This window comes from Rhinolophus ferrumequinum, chromosome 21 (assembly GCF_004115265.2).
Source record: "Rhinolophus ferrumequinum isolate MPI-CBG mRhiFer1 chromosome 21, mRhiFer1_v1.p, whole genome shotgun sequence".
In the NCBI taxonomy this organism is placed as follows: domain Eukaryota; kingdom Metazoa; phylum Chordata; class Mammalia; order Chiroptera; family Rhinolophidae; genus Rhinolophus; species Rhinolophus ferrumequinum.
Window position 1 is genome coordinate 3,367,950 of NC_046304.1, and position 15,995 is coordinate 3,383,944.

The 15,995-nt window shown below is 34.7% G+C and overlaps 1 protein-coding gene across 2 annotated transcripts in view; it reads right to left on the reverse strand.

The window, feature by feature from the left end:
• The window catches only part of ULK2 (unc-51 like autophagy activating kinase 2), an 89,095-nt gene that overhangs the window by 61,217 nt on the left and 11,883 nt on the right, over nucleotides 1–15,995 (reverse strand). For both annotated transcript variants that reach the window (XM_033090096.1, XM_033090097.1), the window contains 6 exons: nucleotides 10,484–10,516; nucleotides 10,160–10,196; nucleotides 4,715–4,888; nucleotides 3,547–3,620; nucleotides 1,801–1,902; nucleotides 621–679 (listed from right to left, as the gene is read on the reverse strand). In XM_033090096.1, coding sequence (XP_032945987.1) covers nucleotides 621–679; nucleotides 1,801–1,902; nucleotides 3,547–3,620; nucleotides 4,715–4,888; nucleotides 10,160–10,196; nucleotides 10,484–10,516 — 479 coding nt within the window. The remainder of the gene's footprint in view (nucleotides 1–620; nucleotides 680–1,800; nucleotides 1,903–3,546; nucleotides 3,621–4,714; nucleotides 4,889–10,159; nucleotides 10,197–10,483; nucleotides 10,517–15,995) is intronic.

Genomic DNA, 15,995 nt, shown 5'->3' on the forward strand with positions numbered 1-15,995 from the left:
AAGCCTGTTTGCAGTAAGCAAAAGATGAAAACAAGAATCTGATTAAACAAAATATGATATCTAACTATGAGACTCTACATAGCCATTTAAAAGAATGCAGTAGTTGCTGAACAATGTCTATGCTATACCGCATAGTAAAAAAAAGCTGCAGAACAATTTGCAAAGTATGATGCAATTTGTATTGAACCATATGTGTGTTTATAAATATATACACAAATAAGACTCAAATGTGTAAAAAGAACTTGCACAAAAAAGATTTCGAAAAGATACACAACAAACTCTTATTATCCCTAGAAAAAGGGAAAGGCCTAGGGAGAACTTACTTTCTATTTTATGCATATCTATTCTGTTTGCATCTCCTTCTCCTCAAAGAACACATATAACTTCCATAGTTGTTTTCTTTTAAATACATTTAACATTTTAAACAAGAAAGAAAATGACACAGTACTACACAGGCATTTATGATGTGCTATTAATTTTCTAATTTCCTGTTATAACAAAGGTTACATTACTGTCCATTGAAAAAATATTCAATAACGGAAATACATACAACACAAAGAGTTCAAATAAACAACTTTGTATTCACAAATAATAAAACCCAGTGTAATCAAGACACATACCTAGGCATTAAGCTCCTGTTTTTTTCATAAAACATCCTTAGGTCTTGAGGACTATTGGCCTGTTTAAAAAACAAAACAAACAAAAAAGGTTTAATTTCCTAAACAAAAGAAAATTCCAAATCATGTGATCAACACTCGTATTCTTGCTATTGAACATAGATTCTGAACTTGAAAGCCATGGATTGCTGAAGGAGCCATAGATAGGCACCAGGAACTTATAGAACCTCTGAAATTACATGCAAATTCTGCATATCTGGGTATAATATAGCTTTTCTGAGTTCAGACTCTCAGAGATGATGGAATTTAGAAAAGGTTAAGAAACCATTATTCATGGCTTACTCAATAAGTACATTTTTATAATGTCAAATCAGGGTATATTTTACCTGGGACTTTCAAGAGAGTCAAGGAAGAGAACTAAGTACACTGCTACTTTTCAGTCTCTCCATAGCAACAAGTAGTACCCTCATAATACTAAGAGCTGCTGAATTAGGGAAGCTACCTCTATATACAAACTAGATTGGGAAATTAAGTGTTTAACCTGGCTGTGTCATTGATTTTTTAATAACATCTTAGGCAAATAATTTCACTTTGTTCCAGTATTCAGATTCAAAATACCTCTTTGTAATAACTGGGTTAACATGAACTCAAGAGGAATCATCAGGATTATATTCCAGAAGGCCTCTTTTTAACAGGATATTAGGGGAAAGGAGGAAAGGGAGGCAGACCCAAAATAATTTCCATAAACCCTAACAATTAACTTTCTCTTACCCAGAAGTGACAGGAATAGACAGCTGGAGATACAGCTTCCTGTGATCTTTCCAGACCAGCCCTAGCCCCTACTTAGATTGCAGGACAGGAAAACAAGGCTAAGCAGGAAGAGCTGACATCACAGTTCACACCCATTCCCCACCAGGATGTTAGCCCTGACCCTTGCTAGTTTTCACTACCCTGGAAAACATCTAAAGGCTTCATGCTCAGTCCAACCACAAAGGAAAAGCAGAAAAGGAAAAGCAAAAGATGTTCTGGCTCACTACAGAATATTTTGCCTGTAGCAAAATCAAAATAAGTCACAAAGGAACCAAAAACACTGCTTTCAAAGTAGTCCCCATTTTATAAGTCAAAGGCAACTACGAAATAAGAAGATCCCAAAACTGAGCATGTAAGAAAAAAGTCAGGCTACCTGAAAAGGTGGTTTTCCTACTAGGCATTGATATATCACTGTTCCTATGCTCCACAAGTCTGCCTTAGCATCATAATGTTGAGACATAATAACCTCAGGAGCCTGGGGATAAAAAAATTCAAGAGACATGTTCATGTTATTTATATAACTAATATGCATATATTAACTGGAAAAGGTCACATTATAAGAAAACTACTAATATAAAAACAATACAATGTGATTATTTCCCTAACCAAACGATATTTTAATGAATACAGAACCACATTCTTACATTGACACTTACCGGTAAGTCTCAAAAACAATGTTTCATGAAAAGAAGTTGTAAAAATAAACATTTCCACATATCATTATGGACACAAAATACAGTAAGAGTATGAAAATAATAAAGAAATATATACACCAATTACAGGATAGAGGTTACTTCTGGGGTATGAGAGTAAAAGAGTGAGAAATGGGAAAAGGGAAAAGTACAAAAGGAATTTGGACTGTCTCTGAAATATTTTCTTTCTTTCTAAAAAAGGATCAAGGCAAACATGGCAAAATGTTAACTTTGTTAAATATGGATGGTAGGTACACAAGTGTTTGCTATGTTATTGATTTTTTTCTGTCATTTGAAAGCTTTTAAAATAGAAAAACTGTAACAAAAGACTAATAAAAACTGTCTTAAAAGCAAAGGCATTTCTCTGCTGCTTTGTTATAGCTATTTTTCCACCTGATTACTGTTTTTTAAAAATACCATCAATTAGGACAAACATTATACAGAAATGTCAAATATACTTAAAGATAGTGAAATTTTCCAGGCATAACATTTTTATTGTCCTTTGTAAATTTCTTACTGAGTCAATTTCCTTTAAAAATCTGCCCAAGCATTATCTCTATCTTTAAGACTGTTAGTTCAAGGCTGAACTAATTTCATACTCAAGAGTACAAAATAATTTTTAAATTATATTACATTATAAAATGTATCATATAAGCAGTAAAATTATGATCAAGAAAGTAAATGTAATGCAAAATTTTTTTGAACTTTGATTACCAGTTTCCTTGATCTCAAAGTTGATTTTAGATTAGAAGAAATCCTAATTAAACATAAACCCATTTTAAACTTTGAATTGAAACAGGTACGTTTATTTACTTTACAGGATTCTGAAGTTCCAGAATTAAGGTTATTTCCAGGCTTAATACTTACTTCACATTAGTTCAGAAGTTTCATAGCCTTACCCTATCAGACATGACAATATCCATATGAAAGGATAAAAAGGAAAGCTAAGATTTTTCAGCATTAAGTGTGACACTGATGAAAAAAACTTCTAAGATACAGGGATCTTGTCGAGACAGACAACATGCAAAAGATGAATATGTCCTATAACTAAAGAGGTGCCCCAAAAAGGAGTTTTGTTTTTTAAGTATTTCTAATATTACACATCAAGTATAGCACAACCATACTTCATCAATTTTCATTTTCAATTACTCTAGTAGATTTCTACCATAACTAATTAAAAAACAAAACCAATTGGCAAAGATTACTGACTTTTACAGTCCATTATGCTAAAGCAAAATATGTCGGCTTTATAGCATTATCAGGAATATAATTAATGTTAGTACTAAAAATAACAATTTGGACTATATAACATCCTGCTTGGAAACACACATTATACTTAAATTCCAACGTCCTGCTTAGAAACACACATTATACTTAAATTCCAATGCTTATGGATCAGTGCTGTAAATCAGGACACAAACACTCACCATGTACATTGGGGACCCACACAGTGTTGCAGCCATCATGTTACTATGTAGGTAACGAGCAAAACCAAAATCCGCTATTTCACAAAATAAAAAGGAGAAAAACAAATGATACCTTTGCTCACACTTAACATATAGATCATATGATTCTTCAACACACAAGAGGGCACAAAAGAACTGTGAGAAATTAACAACCACTGAGTAAGACTGTTTACCAAAGAAAAAAGCAGCTACCTCAATTTTGACAAGCTAAGCAATAGTAGTAATCATCAATTGTACAAGTCATTATTCTGCCAGTTTGGTAATCAAGGAGGGAGTTTCACCAAACTTTGCAGGAGAAAATGCTAATGATAATAAATACTTCATTATTATAGCCCTCATTAACTATCAAGACCAGGTTTAAAATTGGAACTGTTTTGGTCCTTTGTCAGATACCAGATGTAACCTATATAATATCAGAAATTTCTTAAAATACTGCTAAAAAATTATTTTTTAACCAAAAAAAAGTTTTAAAAAAAATCTAATATCACAAACTGCTTCAAATAATTTTGAGATATAAGAGTGCCAAAAAGAACTGCCAAACAAGGCTGAACTAAATGATCTCTTAGATTTCTTATGTTAAAATCCCATGGGTTGTAAAGTATCAGGGTTATTACTTTGCTGCCAATAACCGTAACACCACGTTTCCCCGAAAATAAGATCTAGCCAGACAATCAGCTCTAATGCATCTTTTGGAGCAAAAATTAATATAAGAGTTGGTCTTATTTTACTATAAGACTGGGTCTTTATAATATAATATATAATATAATATAAATAATACAATACCGGGTCTTATATTAATTTTTGCTCCAAAAGACACATTAGAGCTGATTGTCCGGCGAGGTCTTATTTTTGGGGAAATGGTATATGGTCTTCCTTCTGATGAGGAGAAGCAGGATTTCTGGCTGGGATTTATATTTAGAGTTCCTAACGTAGGCCCTTTGGCCCAATCTGAAATTTAGCATATGATGCCAATAATGTAACGGGTTTACATACCTCAATAACCTGACTGAACTCAATAAAATTTCAAAAGTGCATCAAGAAAATCCATCATTCTAACAAAGCTGAACTAAAATCTAAAAATACTGAGGCTTAAAAAAGTTATTTGCCTGAAACAATACATGGCATTTACCTATTTTGATGCGAATACCACTGACACTGGACTTTCTGCGATTGGCATAAGACAACAAGATGTTCTGTGGCTTGAGATCCCTGTGGATTATTCCTTTGCTGTGCAGAATTCGCATGGCAGCTGCAATCTGATGCAGAAACACTCTGATAGTATCTTCACTGAGAGTTCCTTTAGCTGGCAGAAAAGGATTCACATAAATATTTAAGCACACAAAATCAAATACCATCTGCACATGCCATCAATAGAACTGAATAGTTAAGAACATGGAAGGAACTGGGATTCACTTTTTTTTTTTAACTTTAATAATTTAAGTCTGAAGAGATACCAGGTATCTCAAAAATTTTAATCAATCTGTTATAAAGAAAAATGATTTACATTTATGCGCATCTTTTCACTGGTGTTCATTTTTGTTTTTCCTTTCTCATTTTTACTGTAGATGCCAACATTATTCTGAATACGATAGGTGCTCAGCAAATGTGACTCTCTTCTACAAGCCAAAAAATAAGTTCCCCTTCACATCAGTCAAATATCTGAGATAAATGTCCATAGTTAACTTCATAAGAGCACAAATGAGAAATCCTCGAAGGGCCTTAGACATGACTGCCACTTAGACCTGTCAGGGACCGGTGTTTCCACACTGGCCTCCTTTAATCTCCCCCACTCCCCAACACCCCTGTCCCACCATAGTATGTTTCATAACTAAAGGCACCTTTAAGAAGAAATCTTTTTTTTTTAATTTAAACTGTGTTTTTCCAGGATCCATCAGCTCTAAGTCAAGTAGTTGTTTCAATCTAGTTGTGGAGGGCGCAGCTCACAGTGGCCCATGTGGGGATCAAACCGGCAACCTTGTAGTTAAGAGCACCGCGCTCTAACCAACTGAGCTAACCAGCCGCCCAAGAAGAAATCTTTTAACCTGTTTTCCCTACTATAAAGAGGAAGTAGGAACATTATTTTTGAGGACAGTTATTATTCAGTAAATACTACAGTGTTTCTATATGTATGCTGGAGCATGTCATGGTTAACAGCTTGGTTTGGAGTTAAGGTGCCTTTGTTCAAATTCCAGCTCCTCCACCTACTTACTGTGTGACCCTGGAAGGTGATCCCTCTGTGCCCACTCCTCATCTATAAAAAGCTGAAAATAGGCTAACCACATGGGGTTGCTGTGACAACCAAACAAGATAGCACATTTAACAATGAAGACTTTAGAAAAAGGCCTGGCACATAATAAGTACTCAAATGCAGTCAGTACACAAATACAAACTTTTTATTACAAGTACAAAAGTCACAAGTGTAATTCCTTCAAACTACATAAGGGACTTAATACCCCTGACCCTATCTATGTCCTTTGTGCACAAATTTCTGCCTATACAACTCTAGAATATGTTCTCTATAACCTTTTCATATGCAATTAAGATTAAGAAAGATAAAAACAACATTAACACTTGGAACAAGTAAAATATTATGGTTTTAAAATCATTAAATGACATGTTAAATGATACTTTATGTCTTCAACATCATCAAATAAATCCCTACGGCTTAAAAATTATCACTTTTTTCTGTGGGGGCTGTTCTTAACCTATCCCCATTTTTTAATTCTTTGGGGTTCTGTTCCTGATGCTCACTGTAAAATAAATAAATAAATAAATAATAAATAAATAAAAAATCCATGAAAATTTCACATAATCCCATCCCTTGGAGATGAGCACTGTTTAAATCTGGATCTGCTTCTCTGCTGATGGCAACACAAATTACTGCATATTAGTGGGTGGGTCAAAGCAACACTAGAGCTTTATTTTTGTAATGTTTTACTTAAATTGCATTGCAATAATTAAAATGGATAGTATGTTTTTTTCCACTTCATTCATTTACATTTTCATTCTAGGAGTTAGAAAATGTTTTTTTTGCTACTTTTAAATGACTGCAGTCCTTAGAACTTGTATCTTTGCCGTATGACACACTATTGAAATTTGATTGAGTCCAAATTCTAACACTGTTTCCCCAGGGAAATAATTAGTGATCTACTTTAGTTTAGGCTGTTTCTGGGTGCAGACTGCAGTAAAAATTCATATATTTCTAGGAACATGGGATGTGTACTTCTCAACACAGTCCCATAAACTGAAACTCCCATGTTAAAAACTTAATACAAGCATCCCTCAGTATCCGTGGGGAATTAGTTCCAGGACCCCTGTAGATACCAAAATCTGAGGTTGCTCAAGTCCCTTATATAAAATGGTGTGGAACAATGTCCAATCAGTCCTCCACATCTGTGAATTCCCAACCTTGGACTGAAACTACTGTTTTCGATCCACAGTTGGTTGAATCTGCATACATGAAACCAGGATTATACAGAGGGCCAACTGTGTATGTATTGAAGAAATTCCTCATATAAGTGGACCTATGTAGTCAAACTCATGTTGTTCAAGGGTCAACTGTATTCTAAAGGTACTTCCTTCCAACATCAAAATGCTTTCAAATAAATGAGTTCTTGAGCAAGTTGGCTTATAGAAAGGCCAGCTGTAGCAGTCACACTTTATGTATTCTGCTGAAAATAATGTTAAAGTACAACTTACTAATTAATTTAGAATGTTTTATTTTAAATTTCCAATTTGTTTTCTGTATTTTGAAAACGTGAAAGGCACTTTAGTTACCAAAGCAAATAGAAGGACTAAATAATTGTGTTATGATATAATGGCCTTAGACCTTCCAGACTTTTTAGACATTCCAAATCTTCTAGACCAGTACTCTCCAACAGAAATATAGTGTGAGACACACATGTTAACTTTAAACTTTCTAGTAACCGCATTTTAAAAAGTGGGAAAAAAAAACAGGTGAAATAGTATATATTTAAGCTAATACATCTAAAATGCTATTTCAACTTGTAATCAATATAAAAAATTTAATGAGATATAATCATTCTTTTCTTCCTAGAAGTGTCCAAAATCCAATGTGTATTTTACATTATAGTACATCTCAATTCAGACTAGCTACATTTTGAAAACTCAATAGCCCCATATGGTCAGTGGCTACCATATCGGACGGCACAGCTCTAGACAATTCCTTGAGAACCCAATTTATTTTATGTAGCTTTTCTAGTGTTTTCAAACTACAAGGGCTGAGGCTGACCAGGTCAGGTATTTTCAACATAACTTCTTTGCAGTTACATTTGCCGCAAGAATTTTTGCCGCATTACTAATCAGCTGCAAGTCAATTTTGCCATAAAAAAGATTTTAAAAACTGGTTGACAGTTTGGGGATTTTTTGTTATTGTTGTTTGATTTCATTGCTCCATTGATGAAGTTTTCGCAGTTCCTCCCATTTTTATATTATATGCACATCTTAGCTACTAAGCCCTCGTAATGATCTATACAGCGACAAGGAGATGTGATGGCAGTCTTAAAATAGTTAGTGTTTCTTTCAGATGATGATTTGCCCCAAGAGTTGTTTTTTTATTCTGAAACACACTACATTGGGAGGAGATAGAGAAGCCAAGGGCCCTTTTTTAGGGCAGAGAGTTAGCTGAACACGTTTCTCATAGAATGAAGACAAGTGCTTAGTTAAGATCCACAAAATAAAATCAGTTATTTGCACAGTACTGCCATGAATCTCCACACATTTTAAATGTATTCAAATATTTTGTATTTTGCAATAGTGTTTTTAATTTTGTTATGCATTTTTTCATGTTTGATTATATCCTTTTTAATGTCCTTCTTTTATTTGTTATGATTGTATCTTTTTCCTGGCAAAATCACCTTACCGCCAATTAGCTATTCAGCAAAAACAGCAGCAAAGATGCTCATAGCGAAAGCAAGTAGAACTGTAGCAGACAGGGACCAGGGAGAAGTTAAATAACTTGACCAAAATCACAAAGCAATTAAGTGATGTAAGCCAGCTGGCCTGTTTGACTCCAATGTTCAAGTAAGCTCTTCCCTCTTCTTTCTCCTAACACTATTGCTCTGGAATATCAAATACAGAGTTCAACATCAGAGACACACCGCTGTCAAAACTAACTGAAATCTGCTACACCAGTAGTAGTACCTATGAGCAAATAGGTGCTTCATTTCTGTTAATGAAGAAAACTGATATTCTAATGAGGGCTCTAAACTGATAAGGTGCCACTCATTCTGACCCCACAAAAAATGCTTTATCTGGATCACAAAGATTGCCAAGGAACTCACGATTGAGTCTGATGAGAAGGTGGAAGCAAGGAGTCTTTTAGCTTCAACTCCTTTCCACCAGTAGTGAATTAAAAGTTCCTGTCTCACTACAATCTATCTACTAGTAAATTACATTTTGAAAATTTTTTTTTCCAAATTGACTTTAAAAAAAAAAAAAAAAAAAAAAAGAATCTCAGTTGGGAAAAAAACAAAAACACACATGGACTAAACTACCAAATTCAGGATAATGGTTGTCTCTAAAGAGGAAGGACAGGAATGGGACTATGGACTGACTTACAGGGAGCTGTATTTATAATGTTTTTTATTGGGGGGAAGTAATAACTGTTGTTTATATTATTCTCCACATAGCTTTTGAATGTAATATTTTATATTTTAAAGATTTTTTAAAATCTCATTTTAAATTGTACTCCCTGATTACTAGGTGAAATTGAACATTTTAAGTATGCTGTTTCTCTTTCATAAACTGTCCATACCCTTTGTGGGTGTATCTATCAATGTGTTTTTACCATCAATTGCCACAATCTATATATATATAGGTTGAGTTATGAATTTTTACTCCCTTTTTGCATATTCCCCTTGCATCTTTAAGGACTGAACAAGGAGAAGCTGGCCTCACCTAACATCATTTAAAAAAAACTTTTGAGGGACACAATTTGACCTCAATATTTATTATCCTACATGTATATATCTTAAAGAATTTCAAGCACCACCTAGTACTAAAATCTTATCTCTGTGCCATGAAATAATTTCAATATTACCTTTAATCCCTTCTAACATATTTTTTAAATTAACAAACATTCATATTAATCAACACATTCTTCGATACATTCTTCCATTACAATTTTTTAAAATTTTGATAAGTTTATTTGAGCCAAACTGACGACATATGCTGGGGAGCAATATCTAAAATACTCCCTCATCACAATTTTTTTTTTTAAAGAAATGAAAGGGACTAAAGGTTCACTGATGGCAACCCAGTACAGTTTTTTGAAGAAGAGAAATTCTATTTGATTATTTCTCTCTTGGGAAGAGGAACAATCTGTCTGTTAGAGAGAAACACATATAATGTAAGTACTAAAACACAAGTTTAAGAACAAAACCACAACAAACAAGTGAGTCAGAAAAGTAACCATAATTAAACAAGTACATAAATATTTATTAAATGTTTCTATATAAGTGCAGAAAACAGGGGTAGCATATTTCAGAAGTAATGCTCAGAATTAAACAGATTACAGTACTGTATTTATTGAATATTAACACAAAAAAATTACCTTGCAAATAATCTGCCAAGTCTCCACCATTGCAATACTGACATATAAAATAAAAAAATAATTAAAATAAGGACACCAAGATTAATTCAATCCATTATCAGTTAATTTTAATTAAAAATCCATTTGTATATAATATAAATCTATTCTGAAAAACAAAAGAACTATAGAATCAAAACATTTTAATTTTATATTCTTTATAAAGTAGAATCTAAATCAGAGTCAAATTTATTAATAAAAAATTTCAAATAACTACCTACTCTTAATTTTAAAGTACATATTAATCAAAAGGAATTTGAAATAAAAGGAATCTTGTATACTACCTACCTCCATCACCAGAAAGACAGAGTTGGGTAATTCCTGAAAAGTAAACGTATTAAAAATATCATTTTAGATTAGAGAAAAAATAAGCACAAATTTTAAAAATGTTAATAAAAATATTTGTTCATTATTAAATAAATTTTTAAAAATCACAAAATCCATTAGCAAGTGACAATTCAAATCCCCAACACAATGATTAAAGCATCTCAGCTTCAAAGCTAAATCAAGTTTGATGACACTAATGTAGTCATCAAGATTAATTCCGTTCATGGAAAGAACTAAAGAAAGACTCATCTTTTGGTTCCGGTTATGGTAAATTTACTACTTGTGAAAAAAAAGGAGATTCCGGGAAGCACTTCTAGTTAGGAAATTTATAATTTGGAGCAATGACTTGATAATCCTCCCTAGCAACACTAAATGCACACTTTAATTTCTGGAATGATTCAGGACGCTTAGTTTTTTATTCTAGTTTTTATGTTTATTTGGAGGCAATCACATTATCTGGGAATTACTGGCAATTCCCTGGAAGACAGTTCATCACATCTTGGTAACAGACTGATTTTATGGAACTGATTTGAGAAATTTTACCAAGTTTCTCAAATTCATGTAGTTCCAGGTCTGTTGCTTGTGTAAGCAATTTTCAAAAACTGATTAGCTGATTCTTCAATAACAATTTTTATAACATTAAATTTTAAATTGGGCTTCCATACAGCTTAACTTGAGCCAGTGCTCAAATGTGGTTCAAGAGATAGCCCTTCCAAGTAGCACTGGCTTCACCAAGATCCTAAATTCAAGAATAAGATATTCTAAGGGAAAACAAAAGGAGTAGTAGGGCAGAAATGGGGCAGGTCTAGGGTAGTATTCCTCAGAATGAGGTTTAAGGCCAATACCAGTCAGTGAATTATTTAGTAATGGCTCAGAATGAAAATTATAGAAATTAAAAGTGAGAACTTTTTTTTTAATTGGAGAATGTATTGGGGAACAGTGTGTTTTTCCAGGATGTCAAGTCACTGTTTTTCAATCTAGTTGTGGGGGACACAGCTCAGCTCCAAGTCAAGTGGTTGTTTTCAATCTAGTTGTGGAAGGCACAGCTCACTGGCCTATGTGGGACTCCAACCAGCAACCTTGGTGTTATAAGCACCTCACTCTAATCACTGAGCCAACCAGCCGCCCCCTGGCGGCCCAGCTCCAAGCTCAAACCGTTGTCTCTCACTGGCCCATGTGGGAATCGAACCGGCAATCTTGGTGTTAGAGCACCTCGCTTTAACCACTTAGCCAATTGTTTGCCCACCACGGCTCAGCTCCAGGCCCAAGCCATTGTTTTCAATCTAGTTGTGGAGGGCGCAGTTCACTGGCCCACGTGGGAATCGGAAAAGCAACCTTGTTGTTAAGAGTTCGCGCTCTAACCAACTGAGCCATCCAGCTGCCCAAAAGTAAGAACTTTTAAAGAAAACTCTGGACATCTGTTTGTAGGTCCTTTTTATTTCATTTTCATCATAATTCATTTTTATGGGTTTTATAAAAGTATCAGTTCATACAGGTGAGAAATAGAAACTGGTGCCTCACAACAGCTAGTTTAGAGCACTTCTGTGCAATGAAGAGCAATACAACAGGCTGCCACTGAGTGGTTTCACCATGTTCACCAAGAGTCTGGATAACACAAGTCAAGACCTGAATTAAATTATGTCCCGCAAGAAACTCAGTGACAAGATGATTTACCTCACTTATTTCTCCAGAGGACTAGATAAAAAATTAAAATACACCATGCCCAATTTTTTGACCCCTACCTCCCAAAGGTATATGGAGGTTCCGAAGAATGGCGATGCCTTCAGTTCTCTGCTAAGGAACAAGGAGTCACTGTCCTGCCCAAGCAGGTTCACAGCATTGAGAGAGCCTGGCTTCCCTAGCAGTAGCATGCCCATGATAAATCAGAAAGAGGTAGAGAATAGTCAGCTCCCAGCAGGCTAAGAGAGCAAGTCTGTAAGAAATAAATACTGATTTCATTTTATCATAAATAAAAACAAAAATATATTTCTAAAGGTTAAGTCACCTCCATTGTGCACTAGTCTTAATCCAAAACCTGACTGAATCCAGACCAAACTATTCTATCACCCCTAAAAATACTGAGATATCATTAAATATGATACCTTTCAACAAAAATTTTCTTCTTTGCAAGTTTAAGTACAAAAGTATTATTTCAAATCAGTATTATTTAATCATGTAATAGCACCATATCCTAACTACTGAAGAGAAAAGAGAGAGAGGAATTCCTAAGGGGAGGCTAAACAGCCATAAAGAACTGTTCACTCAACATGAAGAAGTCAAATTCCTCTTTTAGTATCCACAATCTGGGGATATGCATAACTAATTAGCTTCCTCCATTCATTCATTCATTCATTCATTCATTCGACAAATAAAATGGAAAGAGAAAAAGTGTCCATTTTTTAATGAAACAAATCAAGTTATCTAAAAACAAATTAAAACTCAAATGGTAATGGAGACCAGGGAAGAACTTGGAAGAGATACTTGTCAGGTCAGAAAGGCTGTGAAGTGAGGCCAATATAACCTGTGTGTCAGACCACTGATTTTTCCAAAGGTGAATACATATTTATCCTTCTTTCCTAGTATCAAGAAATCCACATCCTCAACTACCCCGCAACACTTCATCAACAAAATTAAACATAATGAATGTCATTTTATCATTTCCCTACTGAAACTCCTTAATAACAAACTTAAAAACCAAATCTCCAAAAAGAAAAAAGGATATTATTATGAACGAATTTATACCAGTATTCCAAAATTTAGATGAAATGAACAAATTGAAAAACAATTTGAGGAAAAACACACTTACTAAAACTGACAAGAAACAGAAAAATTTGAAAAGGCCCATACCCATTAAAGAAATTGAATTATAATTTAAAACTTTACCACAAAGAAATTCTCAAGTTGCTGTGTAATCCCAATCAAAATCTAAAAAGGTTTTGTGCGTGTGTGGAAATTGACACGCTAATTCTAAAATTTATGTGGAAATGCAAAAGGCCAAGAATAACTAAATATAATCTAGAAAAAGAAAAAGAAAACTTGGAAGATTTATACTAGTACATAGAAAGAATTACTATACAACTATAGTAAAAAAAAAAAAAAAAAGTGAGGTAAAGTCTAAGGGGACAGAAAGAAATCTAGAAATAGGCCCATGTACATGGCCCATGTATATGTGGTCACTAAACAGACACTACAGTACAAAAGGGAAAAGAATGTCTGTTCAGTAAATGGATCAACTGGTTACCCACTTGTAAAAGTAAATGAATCTTGACTCCTACCCTCATGCCACATAAAAAAAAAATCATCTCTGGGTAGATTATAGAACGAAATGTGAAAGAAAAAACAATAAGGACTCAGGCAGAAAAAAACAGCATTTTCATGATCCTGGTGTAGGCAAAGTTTTCTTAAGTATGACACAAAGGTACTAAACATAAAAGAAACAATAAAATGGACATTAAAATTAAGAATTTCTGTTCATCAAAATAAACCATTAAGACAGTAAAAGACTAGTCACAGTGTAGATAAGTCATTTACAAATATCTGGCAAAGGACTCATAGTCACAATACATAAAGAACTCAAACAAGTAAAAGACAACCCAATAGAAAAACAGGCAAGAGACTTACATAGGAATTTCAAAAAGATGATATTTAAATGACAAAGTTATAAAAGGTGTTCAAATCAGTGGTCATCAGGAAAAAACACTAATTAAAACCATAGTAAGATAACTCACCAAAATGGCTAAAACTGTCAAGTGTTGGCGAGGATGTGGAACAACTAGAGCTATCCAACACTTGGCGGGGGTGTAAACCAATATAATGGCAGCATATACTAGAGGTGGGCCTGCACATCCACGTACACTATGATCCAGAAATTCCTCTCCTAGTGATTGTCCCTGTTGAGATCCATTTCAATAAAGACAAATGGTGAGAGGGGGAGAACTGAAAAAGAAACCATAGCAACAAGTCATTTTTATTGCTTCTACCTAGCCTCTTTTTTTTTTTTTTTTTTAATTTATTGGGGTGACAATTGTTAGTAGAATTACATAGATTTCAGTTGTGCAATTCTGTATCACATCATCCAAAAATCACACTGTGTGTTCACCACCCAGAGTCAGCTCCCCTTCCATCACCGTACATTTGATCCCCCTCACCCTCATCCCCCACCCCCCAACCCCCTTACGCTCTGGTAACCACCAAATTACGTTCCCCAGATTAATTTTCAAACCCCGTGGCCATCCTGTGGTCACCGACTGCCCTCCAATCCCCTCACCCTCCCCCCCACCCCCCACTCCCCCCGCCCATCTAGCAACCCTCAGTTTTTCCTCATTGTCTCCCAAACAGTTTCTGATTAGTTCATTCACTTATTATTTTCTTTAGAATCCGCAAATAAGTGAGATCATATGGAACTTATCTTTCTCTGTCTGACTTATTTCACTTAACTACCTAGCCTCTTAACTCAACGAGGCACTGGGGTCAGGGGAAAACAACAGTGGTTTTTCTAGAAAAATGAAAATGAGATATAAAAAGAGGTATGAAAAGAAGGCATCTCTTTGCCACATTATATACTGTTAGACCACTTGAACTGTTTTCCCACTGAGGGCCTATTATAGTTTTGTAATTTAAAAAATAATAAAGATAAAGTGAATCTAAAAAGTCAGACAGCTTGAGTAGATGGTTCTCTCCAGCAGAACTCAAAGATGCAGAAGTGGAGAGTAACAAAAGAATCAAGTAAATAACAAGAGAAAGATTCAAAGGAAAATTCCTGGCTCCTAAGACCTGTATCTCACATTTCTCTGCTGCTTTTCCTAATTCATTCTCTATCCCTCAGGTAACTCCTATGGATTATCTCATAGGAGAAAAGGACAGAAACACCATTCTAACAGTCCTTACATTCACTTCCCTTGGGGTTACCTGGTACTAGACAGCCTCATAGCATCCTCACAGTAAATAGGGTTGGGTTACCACCCCCACTTTACCTAGGGGGTAGTGTAAAAAAGGAAAAAGAAGTGGCTTGCTCAACAGCCTAAACTGAGTTTAATATAAAAACAGCACTCTACGGTCAGGTTTCCTTATTTCCATCCAGGACTCTTCCTCTTAGATCACGCTCTAAAAAACTTAGAGATGCACGATACATGAAAGCCAGTTCTAGCTTCCTGACCTGACACAGACCGACACTGCTTTGTAGGAAAACCTTTTCCATAACCTGTGTCTTAATACTAATTACACTAAAAGTTTCAAAAATATTCAGAACGTTTGTGATGTTGTTATTTATAATAAGAATTATGTATTTGGTACATCCCTATTCCTGGCACAGAGCTCCTAAAACCTTTGGAATTTCCTAAGTGATGAGGGCCCTAAGTCTTTTGTCATGTTAATGAAGTGACTTTTGGAAAGGTAAGCATGGGGGCTGGTTGCCTCGACCAACCAAGTGATCAGAGGGTTAGAACTCTCAACCCCATCCCCTGACTTTCAGAGA